This window comes from Musca domestica, unplaced genomic scaffold (genome assembly GCF_030504385.1).
Source record: "Musca domestica strain aabys unplaced genomic scaffold, Musca_domestica.polishedcontigs.V.1.1 230, whole genome shotgun sequence".
Classification (NCBI taxonomy): Eukaryota; Metazoa; Arthropoda; class Insecta; order Diptera; family Muscidae; genus Musca; species Musca domestica.
The window spans coordinates 100,373-113,347 of NW_026712268.1; the positions used below are offsets into that span (position 1 = coordinate 100,373).

Sequence of the window (12,975 nt, forward strand, 5' to 3'; positions counted from 1 at the left end):
CAGAAGAAATTTAACTTGAACAGATTCTATCTTTTTTGAGTATATTTAATAGAAAGAACTCCAAATTACGCATCCGTATTCTAATGTAGGTCGAACAATGCTGATAAATAAGCGCATTGTAGAAACTATTGTGTATTTGTAGAATACATGGTATTACGTTATTATCATTTGATGCTCATTTCCTATGTATAAATCCAGCGGAGTCTAAAGCGGCTATTAATTCTTTAGTTAATGGATTTCTCTTCCGTGTGGCTATCACGCACGTATAAATGGTTCATTTCTATAAAGTTCAAACTTATGTTTGTAACTCTTAGATAAACATCTTTTATGTCTTCTGCTAGGTTAAGAAGTGCGTGGACATGCACAGACAATTTTCTGTCATAGGCTGTAGTATCCACTACGAACTTGAAATACCAAACTTGAAACTACTCCGGTCAATAATGTCGCTAAATTCATCAAAATACCTAATATAGGGAGGTACCGTTGTATGGGGGCTATACGAAGACGTGGACCTGCACAGACAATTTTCTGTCATTGGCTGTAGTATCCATTTTGAACTTCAAGTACCAAATTTGAAACACTTCTGGTGAATAATGTCGCCAAAATCATCAAAATTCCGAATATCCGGAGGTACGGTTATTTGGGGGCTATATGAAAACGTGGACCTACATAACCTATTTACAAACTTAACCTGCCTACTGCCAAAGAAACATTTGTGTAAAATTTTAGCCTTCCATCTCAATTCGTTCGAAAGATAGCATGATTACAACAGACGGAGAGACGGACATCTAAATATCGACTTAGAATTTTACGCTGATCAAGAATATATATAATTTGTTGCCGCTCAGTACAATTATTGTTTTCCAAATAATTAATAGAAGAAAGAAAAAAAATTGGGAAAAGTATGTTCCTAACAAGAAAGTAGAAGGTATACATATATGAATAGGTGAGTAATAACAAGTTAAAAAGCACCACCATTTGGAACGAATTTGAAAATTTACAATAAAAAAAATCATTAAAAAATTCTGCTAAAATTTTAAAAATGCCGAATATAGCCGTTATATTGGGCTCTATACGACGTGGACCTAGCTAAACTCATTAAAATATCGTATATAGGGAGGTACCGTTATATCGGAGCTTTGCGAAGACCTGGACGAGCATAGACAATTTTCTGTCACAGGCTGTAGCATCCAATTCGAAATTCAAATACGACATCTCAAACAATTTCGGTGGGTATTATACCTAAAATCGTCAAAATACCGAATATAGGGAGGTATTGATATATGGGGCCTATACGAAGACCTGGACCTGCATAGACAATTTTCTGTTACAGACTGTAGTTCCAATTACGAACTCTAAATACGTAATTTGAAACAATTCTGGTTGATAATGACGTTAAAAATATCAAAATTCCGAATATCTGGGGCTATAAGAAGACGTCGACCTGCATAGACAATTTTCTGTTTTAGGCTGTAGTATCCATCACGAACTTCAAGTACCAAATTTTGAACAATTCCGGTTAATAATGTCGCTAAAATCATCAAAATACCGAATATCGGGAGGTACCGTCATATGGGGGCTATACGAATACGTGGACCTGCACAGACACCTTTCTGTCTTAGGAGGTAGCATTCATTTCGAACTTCAAATACCAAATTTGAAACAATTCCGGAGAATAATGTCGCTAAAATCATCAAAATGCCGAATATCGGGAGGTACCGTTGTATGGGGGCTATACGAAGACGTGGACCAGCATAGACAGTTTTCTGTCGTAGGTAAAATACATTTCGAACTTCAAATGCCGAATTTGAAACAATTCGCGTGTGTGGTGTAGGATAAAAAGAAAGATAAATGCAAGAAACAAAACACAGAAATATAATTAGTGTAATTCAATATATGATTTCATAGTTTTATTGGTGTTCTTTTTTTTCAACGACAAATTACCTTCAGTAATTGGGGTGGCGACAGAGGCCTGTGTGCTTTCGCTTTCGTTTCTCCAAGACAAGTGAACGCAGAGGTTCTAAGTGATCGCGGAGGATCCCTTGTCTATTTTTAATACATATGCAAATACAGACAAGTGAACTCAGAGGTTCTGAGTGACCGCTGAGATCCCATGTTTGTATATTATTACAACTACTTCCAATGAGAGCAAGGTGAGCCTACCGCCAACAACCAATACCCAGCGGCGAATCGCTCACTACGGTATCCGCCAAGATGTTGTAGAGGAGATGCCAGTGTGCCAATCAGCATCCGTGATTGACGAGTATTGGAAAGTTGTGGTGGAACGTATCGAACTTATACAATCATCAAAATATCGAATATCGGGAGGTACCGTTATATGGGGGTTATATGAAAACGTGGACCGACGTGGGCCATTTACAAACTTAACCTGCCTACTGGCCAAATATACATGTGTGCAAAATTTTAGCCTTCTGTCTCAATTCGTTCGAAATATAGCGTGATAACAACAGACAGACAAACGGACATGGCTAAATCAACTAGAATTTTACGCTGATCAAGAATATATATACTTTGTTGGGTCTGACATGAGTATTTCGAGGAGTTACAAACGGAATGACAAACTTAATGTACCCTCCACAGTATGGTGGAGAGTATAAAAACGATATATGTATATTTAATATTCAATTCCATTTGAATGTAGTTAATATTGGTTTTTAGGCCAGTCTTATGTACCCTAGGTATGCATTCAAAATCTATTCTATTTTATTTATTTCTATTCAATTTTATATATTCTATTTTTTTCTACACAGGATGATCTGCTATGTATTCGGAAATTAACTAAACATGATTAAATAAGTGATCAGGATGTCCTGTATATACCTTTTACTTTGTATAATCATTGTAAATCAAACTTCAGTTCACTGCAACATTTCGAAATATAAAAGCAACTCCACTTCTATTCCAACAACGGCATCAAGACGACAAAGTAAATTTTTATTTGACTCCATTTTTCGGATTGGTTCTGGTATTTCGAATGTATTTGGTGAGGAAACAGCCGATGTTGAAGATTACGAAGATATTTATATAGAACAGTGCGAATGCGGTAAGTTAATTATTTGTAATCTGCTTTGTGTAGCTAAAAAAATTAAAAAAAAATTTCAAAATTCCCACTTTTTTCAAGTAAGAAATATGTTATGAACTTTATTAAATTGTACATCGCATAAATCTACATATTTATATTTAAGTTTTTGCAAAGTTAATATTTAGAACTTATTTATAAATCCAAAGTGCGATAACACTTTTCCTAATATCATCAAAAAAAATCCACTACAATAGCACATACCAAATTATTCGATGTTCGTTTGCAAAAAAAAAAAAATATAAAAAATGTTTGCATAATAAATTTGCCGCTTTAGAAAAACTAACAGTTGTAAGTTATATTCATATTCAATTCATATATAAGAAAAATGTAGGAAATTTTAAAACAATAACACCATAACTAATTCAGACCAAAAATCACTTTGCTCAATTGCAAAGGGTGGACGGCGATGATCCAAGTGCAGTCAAACCACCTGTTCCGCCAATAGAAATAACACTTTGAAAATGCAAAATATAAGAACTTTGTGAAATATGTAGTCACTTCATCATCATCATCATCAGGTATATTTGGTGTGGATAAGGGCTATCAAGGTCCGTTCTTTAAAGAATAGTATTTATTTCGAAGTTATTGAATTAGAGCACAAGTGAATAAAATACCAGAAGTTCAACAAATCTTTTTCAGAGCACTTCTCATTACTTCCTTTGGGCGATGGACCTTTTTCCCGTGGTAAATAATTGCTTCCAGTCATTTACATTTTATTATGCTGTTGTAGGAAGGCGGGTTGACGACTTTTAACTTTAAGATGACAACGAACTAATTTCAGCCAGGCTAGCTGAACAATTTATTTTTTTGCTTTGGTAATGTTTTTTGTTAATTGCATTACTCCTTAATTCTTCACACAAAGGTGAGAGTGCGTAAGCAGGGCCGCACTCTAATCCTGCAGTCGTTTCCCTTAGTATTTTCTTTTAATTAAGAGAATACTCCTGGGCATTTGATCGATGACGCCAAAAAATACACTATGTATTCATTAGTTACCCGATTGGTGCTTAATGATGTATATGATATCTGTTCCATTGTTCGCAATCAAATAGCTCACGTGAGTGATTTTTTGACGAACTAATGTTGAATTGTTCTTAACGGGCGATCATCTATGGCGAGTATGATCGGTTTGATTCATCCTTGTAAAGTGTGTGATTTGATTAAAACACAAAAAATGGAATCGGAGCAAAATCAGGATTTTAATTTTATTAACTATTTCATAACTAAAAACAGTACCCATTGAATAAGGTGGTATAAATTGTATTTAATGATATATTAGACTTCAGTGACTTATATCTAAAAAATAAAGAAATATATTATTTATTATTCTTTATTTATTATTATACCCTCCTCCTATAAACTTTGTCATTTGAGTATTTAATAGATAAAGATCGTTGTAATATAAAGTTGTCTGTATAGGCATTCGTTTTGGTATAGCCCCATATTACGGCTTCACTCACTTTATGGTTTTTTTTTGATAACTTTAACTGCATTATCCAAACGGTTTTACTGGTATATGGAGCTTAAAGTGAAGCACGCTTGAATACAGATACATTTATATATAAAATGTTACTTTTACCAGAAGGTGGGGGTTATTTAAATTTCGACCCGAATAATTTTGAAATATATATATATATATATATATATATATATATATATATATATATATATATAAACTGGAAATATATATATTTGATTTTAAAATATCGATAAAGGTTTTTGACCTTTTTGTTTACCAGCCAGTGTGTAGTTTCTTCCTGCAACACTTGTGGTTGCATTATCACTCAATTTTGTTCAATTTCAATTATTATAAAAGTCAAAACCGTCTTGATTTAATCGTTGAATAAGCAACGATGCTGAGAAAACTCGATTGTAAGAAACAATTGTAAGAAAAATTTCAGTTGTGATTTTCACTTTAATTCACATATTTGACAAGCAACTAATGCTATAGAACACTCAAAATATTATGTAAAAAATTTATATTAAAAACTTAATGTGTTTATTCATACTGGCGATTGTTTGCAATGAAAATAATGCATGTATCTGATTTTAAGTTATTATCACGTTTTTAATGAATTACCATATTTTGCATTTTAAGCTTTTTTTGTTATTGTTCGAATGCAAAATGTAAACAATGACTTTTCCGAAATATTTGCCACATTCGACCATTTAAGAGCTTGACCTGCCTATTCACAAAATACAACGGAGGGACAGACAGACGAATATCGCCAAATAGCTGATGAAGAATATATACATATATTTTTTGGGGACTAACGAGTGTACTTCAAGGAGTAACAAATGGATTAACAAACTTAATAATCCTTTATATTATGGTGGAGGGTATAAAAAGAAAATAGACTAAACTGGAAATAGATTGTAAAAGAAATGAATAATTTAACAAACTAAACTAAGACAGGAAACAATTGTGAGCTAACTTTGATGTTAACATCGGTGCCTTGCACAAAATATATTAATGTACAAAAATATTTATTTTGATTATATCTGTAATTTGCAAATATGAGCTATTACATTTTTCCTTGTGATAGCGCTCATTAATTATGTCGAATCCAATTGGCGACATGACCAACACATTTGCGTATATCCGAATCAGAGCAGGGATTGATGGGCAGGCGAGCATGGAAATAATGAAATGTTTTCTTAATGAAAACCTAGGAAACTCCTGGTCAATACGCACTTCCATCCTTTTACACCGGAATAATAAATACAACAAAAAGAAGATAGAATTTTTAATTTATACAAAAAATTAAACCTTAAAAAATACTTATCATTAACTTTATTTTATTTTTTTTATAACATTCTCGATTAACACGTAACTGAACGTTCAATTTGTTTGTTATAATATTCGTCCACTGTGTGTTGAAAATATTGCGAGAAAAATAGTTTCCGTTCCCTATAAATATGAACATTTGTTTTCACATAGCAGAAAATGATTTTTAATAATTTTTTGTGATTTGTCAATGCGAGCATCAGTGGTTATGATTTGATTTGTTTATTTTAATGTGGATGGTATACAAGTGGCTTAGGCGAATGACTGCAACATGCTGTTAAACGTGACACCTAGGATCTTGGGGCAGCTCGTGGTCGGTATTATATTTCTCTCGAACTGCACATTCAGCTCTAATCTCATCTCTGCAGACCATGTGGCGGATATTTTCATATTCCTCGTGTGGAAGTAGACGGCAAGCTCCGCAAAATAGGTGTTAAAATCTACACATATATCGTCAATAACATATATCGTCCCGACGCCGTGATCGTATAACCATATGTTACGATCTCTATACCAAGCATAACCAAGGTTCGTCGATTTCTTCGATCCCGGCAGGGGCCAAAAGAAAATTTGGAAACATAAACTTGTATACACTGAGGTGGCAGCCGATTACCGAAAAAGAGTTGTTGTTGTTCTGGGTCTATTCGGCATCGTAGAACCCGCTTCCGTGGAATTATCGCCTGATTGTGAGGTGAACTGCTGATTTTCAGTTGGTTCGTTGAGCACACCATAACGTCAGCCACTGTTACGAACATTATGCATCGGCACACTCTTCTTATTTCCTTACTACATCCATACCCTAAAATGGAATGTAAGTTAAATGTGTCATGTTGTTTGCAACACCAACGACATCGGACAAAGGCCACTTCTACGCATAGATTTTGACAAAAGATGATGGCTGATCACTGCTAGCGCTGACGCCGCCAGCCTGAACTTGAGGGCTTGTTGTCTTATGTACTGACTTCTGCTGTTGTATTGACTGTTAGTCGAACCCACCATATTTGCCAGCATAATGGTCTATTTTATTATTACGATTATCAAACTGTCTGAATCGCCTTTAAATAAAAGTTCTAGTTCCCGCAAAGTGTATTATATATTCTGGTTCAAAACTATGTCGATTTAACTCTGCCTGTCCGTCAGTCTGCGCGCAAACGAATGCAGTACTGTCCGCCGACGGACTTGAATTATTTATTTTTCAACGGAATTTAATGTTTGAGTTGATATTAGAGGGAAATGGAAATTTCCTAAGAGATATAGAATATAAGACCGTCACATTTTCAATGCGTTTGAGCTCGTGAGAACTGTTTAGAATTTTCTCCAAATGGTTGTCTGGACTGTTTATTTTGTTATTCGTTTGTTTATGTTATTCAAATCAAAACTAATTTTAACATGATTTTTTTAGATTCTATAACAACAATGTTGTTATTGTAAGATGTTAGTTATTGTTGTAGCAGTAGTACATGCAAGTGTTTGCGTTCTGCTAATCTGGTTCCAGCTCCAGGTTTAGAAATTCGGCCACGTTAATAGGCTGTAGCCAGAGATCTTCTGGAGTGAGTTGGGTAGGTTTGGCTGTGCAATTAAAGAGGTGCAGCGTATTGTGCGGGTCTGTATCACATGCCGGACAGGCATAACGCACATCTTCATCAATTCGTGCCCAATACGAATTGAGACGACTACACCATCCTGATAATTGCCCCAAAACTACCCTGGTTTGTCTAGGCAGCTGACGTTCTTCAGCTGCAATGGATGGGGTGGACTCCGAGGACGGCATTCATTTTATAGCTGTTAATAGCATCCGCGACTGCATCGGTATGAATGCCACTCAGACCTGCCATATAGACGCCTTGAGGACCTTGTTCCTAATTTTCCTCTTGTCGCAGATAGCTGTGGCTTGCGCGGACGACTTGAACATGCTGTCGAATGTCACTCCTAGAATCTTGGGGTAGTTCGTTGTTGGTATAAAATTTCCCTCGTCCTGCACATTCAGCTGTGTTCCCATCTCCGCAGACCATATGGTTAAGAGTGTGGCCGTTGATTTCGTGGCGGATATTTTCATATTCCTCGCGTGGAAGTATGCGGCAAGCTCCGCGAGATAGGGGTTCAGCCTTTCACATATTTCATCGAACACTGGGCCCGACGCCATGATCGTTCAATCATCTGCCGTCAGGAGGGCGAATAATTTCGGAAAGATAGAGGTTAAACAGTTCCTTAGATATCACCCACCTTGGGGAACTCCCTGTTTCACGCTACGGGCTTTGGACTTCTTGTTCCGGAATTCCACGGTTTTCCTCAATCCCGGAACGGACCTGAGCAAGTATTCCGGGATATGCTGCTCCCAATGCAGAAAAATAAACAAACACAAACATATACATACTGGATTGGCAGATGCTGGCCGAAACTGGGATCTTGTTTCTTTCGGGTCAATCCAGTATCGTAGAACCTGCTGCCGTGGGATTGTGAAATATTAGTTGTTGTATCTGATGCATAATTCTTATTAATTAACCTTGTATATGAGCATATATCGGTCTACGTTTTCATATAGCCACGATATTGATCATTTTTTTAGAAACGTCGGATACAACGTGGAATTGAGTTATATGAAATGTCAAATTCGCTGCTTTACAGGTTTCACTTTTACTCTCCCAAATTTGTAGTGCTAAATGTTTCTAAATATAAATTGAATTTTACGTCGCTCACCTTGTGCAAAAATTGAAATTGTAAAATTGATGAGTAATAATAAAATCAAGAAACTAACTCATAATACTCTCCACCATTTTGAGGGATCTTGAAAAACCTCCACAAAATCCGCTAAAAGGGATACCGTAATATGGGGGGCTTTACAAAGACGAGGTCCTGCATATGTAACTTTTTGTCATTGGCTGTAGTACCCATTGCGAGCCTCAAATACAAAATTTGAAACAATTTTTGTGATAGGTTGTAGTAACCATTACGAACTTCAACTGCGATAAACAATTCCGGTAAAAAACGTCGCTAAAAACATCAAAAAACCGAATATCGGCAAGTACTGTTTTAAGGAGGATATACGATATCGTAGACCTATATATACAGTGGGTAAAGCATTCGCAAAGAATTCATTTTGAACAATTTTAAAAATATGGCTAAAACCATCAAAGTACCGAATTTCTTCGAACTTTTCCTGCATGCATACAAGAGACTGAACTGTGCAATATTTATTAAGTTTCGTATCTTAATTAGTTTTGACTCCAGCGTGATAACAACAGACAGACGGACAGAGCTAAATCGCTGATCAAGAATCTCTCTGGCAACTCTGCTCGATTGAAAGTGTTTATTTTCTGTGTCTTCGCTTAACAAAATAAAAATTCATTTTTTTGTGTGATTAAAGCGTCAAAAAAAGTGTTAAATTGTAATATTTAAATTAACACTATTTATCTTTTTTCCAAAAGTGTGATGTTTTTGTGAATAAAGTGTTTTTTCCTGCTTAATAAGTTTATTTAATATTTTCCGCGTAAAACATCAGTGTTTTGTTTTATTTTGTGCTTACATTTTTGTTTTATTTTCGTCGTGTTTTTGTTTTTGTTGACGTTTGTAGCTGATTCCCCTTTAGCAGTTCTGTACGTAATAATAGATTTTTAGCATACTTTTAGGCACTAATAGTATATTGATTATTACACCGTATTCACAGTACACAGTTTACCTTCTTATTTCATATACAAAATTATTTAACTGATATTTTCATCTAATTTGTTATTTTACAAAAATGGCTTACTCTTTCAAAGACTGTTCAGTTAGAGACATCAATGAGAGTCTTATTTCTTGTTTTATTTGTGATCATTTTATGCATCTTAAATGTGCTGGTTTTAATGGTATACAGTATGATTTTATTACTGACAAGACTAAAGGTCTACGACGGTCTTGTTTTGATTGTAGAGATCTTCAAGTTGATTATCATTGCCTTTTAAAGAAACTAAGGCAGAAATCGATAAGCTAAAAAAAGTTTTAATTTAACTTTTAAAAAATTTGAAAAAATTGAAAAATTGGTTAACAGATTTGAATTATCTGATTGTTCTCCAAAGAGGAAAAAAGCTTCAGCTGTTGTTAACAATATCGAAACAAACAATTAAGATCTCGATAATTTAATCAGCTTAAATTCTCCGATTTCGCCAAATCCTCCTCCTAATAGTAATAAACTAGTTTCTCATCATAATCGTAAAGACTTGGATGTTACTTCCAACGCTACAACCTTAATCTCGAATTGTACGACTTCCAAAAGAGCATTTTCTAACCCACCTGCAATTGTGGTGCAAGCTCCTCCAAACCCTTCGGCTGCTGTAAATGTTGATGATCCATCAACTTCTAATCAGCTTGTTGTTGTCGCACGTCGCAAAACAGATTTTATATCCAGACTTCATCCGAAACTTCTATCGTTAATATCCGTAATTATATGAAATCTAAGTTACGTGACGTAAGCGATAATGACACTGTTGTTAGTAGTTCGTTTTGGCCCGATGATATATTGGTAAAAGAATTTGTTTTTAGAGAACGCTCCAATGTAGATAAGTCTGTAAACATCGTAACTGCGCCAAAAAACTAAATGACGTCTGTCCGATTCTTTATCAAAATGTAAGATGATTAAACACTAAGCTTAGAGATGTTTTCCTTAAAAGTTTATTTTCTGAATATAAAATAATTGCTTTCACTGAAACGTGGTTAAAACCTGGACACTGAGTTATTCTCTGATAATTATCAAGTCTACAGAAAAGATAGATTATCGAAAGAAGGTGGTGGAATTCTAATAGCAGTTCATAACTCGATTCCTTCAGAAATGATTGATGTCTCAGCGGATCCTAATATCGAATTTATCTGCGCAAAATTAAATATCATTGGTAATACCATTTTCTTAACTTATTCATATATTTCACCTTATTCTGAACTTGAAATTTATCTTAACCATGCAGATTTATTTGCAAAGGTGTCTTCGTTGCTTACAGATAATTCTGCATTAATTTGTTAAGGGGATTTTAACCTTCCTTGGGTATCTTGGACCTCAGGTGACAATATTCTAGATTACATACCTCTGACTTACCCAACAAGTTTTGATAACTTTTGGGATAAGATATTTGAGTTTTGTCTGTACCAAGTAAACCATGTATTAAATGTTAAAGACAGGTTGTTAGACTTAATTTTTTCACCTTCATTGAATATTTCGATTTCTAGATGCTCTCCCTATGTACTCCCTGAAGACAGTTATCACCCTACACATTCGATAAACCGCGAATTAAGAAACGCTTCCCTGAATTCTAAATCTGTTAATGCTTCTATTGATAGGCTAACTTTGGGAATACAAACCTTATTAAACTGCGCTCTATTTTATCTAACATTATATGGCATCTAAGTGATGACATATGTGTCTCAAAACTTTATTAGCAACTTAATTTTGCATTATCTAGCTCTGTACCTATAGCAAAACAAAATTTAGATCAGGGTCCTGCTTGGTTTACCCCTTCACTGAGACGTTTATATAATTTGAAAAGCAGATTATTCAAAAAATTTAAAATGTCGAATACTGCACTGAACTATTCAAAGTATTCTTCCGCAAGGAGTAGATACAACTCTGAAAACTGCAAATGTTATTCCCAATATTAAATAAAAATGAAACAAAACCTGCTACATAAACCCAAAAACTTTTTTAAATTTGTAAATTCCAAAAGGAAGGCACATAAATTTCCTAGTAGTATGAAACTTGGCAGTAGTGAATCTTCTGACAACTTATTGATTTCTAATTTATTTGCTGAGTTTTTTCAATCTTCTTATACCCAGAATACTTTTAATGGTTCTTACAGATATAATATTGAGAAATTTAATCATTTTCCCCGTATTATCCTGACAGATGACGAAGTTTTCTATGGGTTAAGAACACTACGCTCCTCATTCTCTCCAGGTCCTGACGGCGTTCCAACGTACATTTTAAAATCTTGCGCTAGTGAAATTTCTGTACCTCTCACTTAATTTTTTATTTCACCCTATCTAAAGGATATTTCCCATGCTTTTGGCAATCGAGTTTTGTTATTCCTCTGCATAAATCAGGAAATAGGTGTGTCATCAGTAACTATAGGTGTATCGCTAAATTAAGTGCCATTCCTAAACTCTTCGAACTTTTGGTATCACTAGGAATATTACACTACATTAAAAGCATAATTTCACCTTGTCAACACGGTTTCATGAAAGGTAGATCTACAATTAATAATCTATTAGAATTTGTTTGTCAAGTTCAAAAAGTTTTTGTGAATAAGCAACAGACTGACGTTATTTACACTGATTTTAGCAAAGCTTTTGATACGGTAGTTCATAAGCTCTTGCTTCAAAAACTAGACTTAATGGGTTTCAACATCACTTTTAAACTGGATATCCTCCTACTTACATAATCGTACACAAAGAGTTATTTTTAATGATGTCTCATTGAGGAATATCATTGTTTCATCAGGTGTACCCCAGGGAAGTCACTTGGGCCGATTACTGTTTGTTCTTTACCTAAATGACCTTCCAAACGTAGTTCGTTTTTCCAAAATTTTAATGTACGCTGATGATGTGAAGCTTTTTCTTCACACAAATTCACTTAGTGATCAAATCTCTTTACAATATGATTTATACTCACTCGTAAACTGGTGTAGTACAAATGGTATGACCCTTAATCTAAAAAATGTAAAAAGTTGTCTTTCCTTCGATCCCAACCTTTATTATCTAATTACTTTATTGGCTCCCACAAATTGGATAATGTTGATTCGTTCGTTGATTTGGGCGTAATATTAGATCCCAAGCTTCGGTTCCATTTGCATATTGACTCTTGCGTTAATAAAGCGAAATCTTTACTAGGATTCATCAAGCGCTGGTCTAAAGAGTTTGATGATCCTTACGTAACTTAAAGATTATTTGTTAGCTTAGTCCGTCCAGTATTAGAATATGGCTGTATATTGTGGAGTCCATTTTATAAATTTTACTCTGATAAAATTGAATCAGTACAAATTCAGTTTTTAATTTTCGCTTTACGTGGTTTAAACTGTAACGTTTCCGAACCTCTTCCTCCTTATGAGAGTCGGTTACTGTTAAT

At 34.6% G+C, this 12,975-nt stretch overlaps 1 protein-coding gene across 1 annotated transcript in view; it reads left to right on the forward strand.

Annotated features, from left to right (window-relative positions):
• LOC109613827 (trypsin-1-like) overlaps positions 1-12,975 on the forward strand; it is a 218,871-nt gene that overhangs the window by 13,341 nt on the left and 192,555 nt on the right. The window contains exon 2 of the mRNA XM_059123141.1: positions 2,772-3,064. Within this exon, the coding sequence (XP_058979124.1) occupies positions 2,827-3,064 (238 nt within the window). The 5' untranslated portion in view covers positions 2,772-2,826. The remainder of the gene's footprint in view (positions 1-2,771; positions 3,065-12,975) is intronic.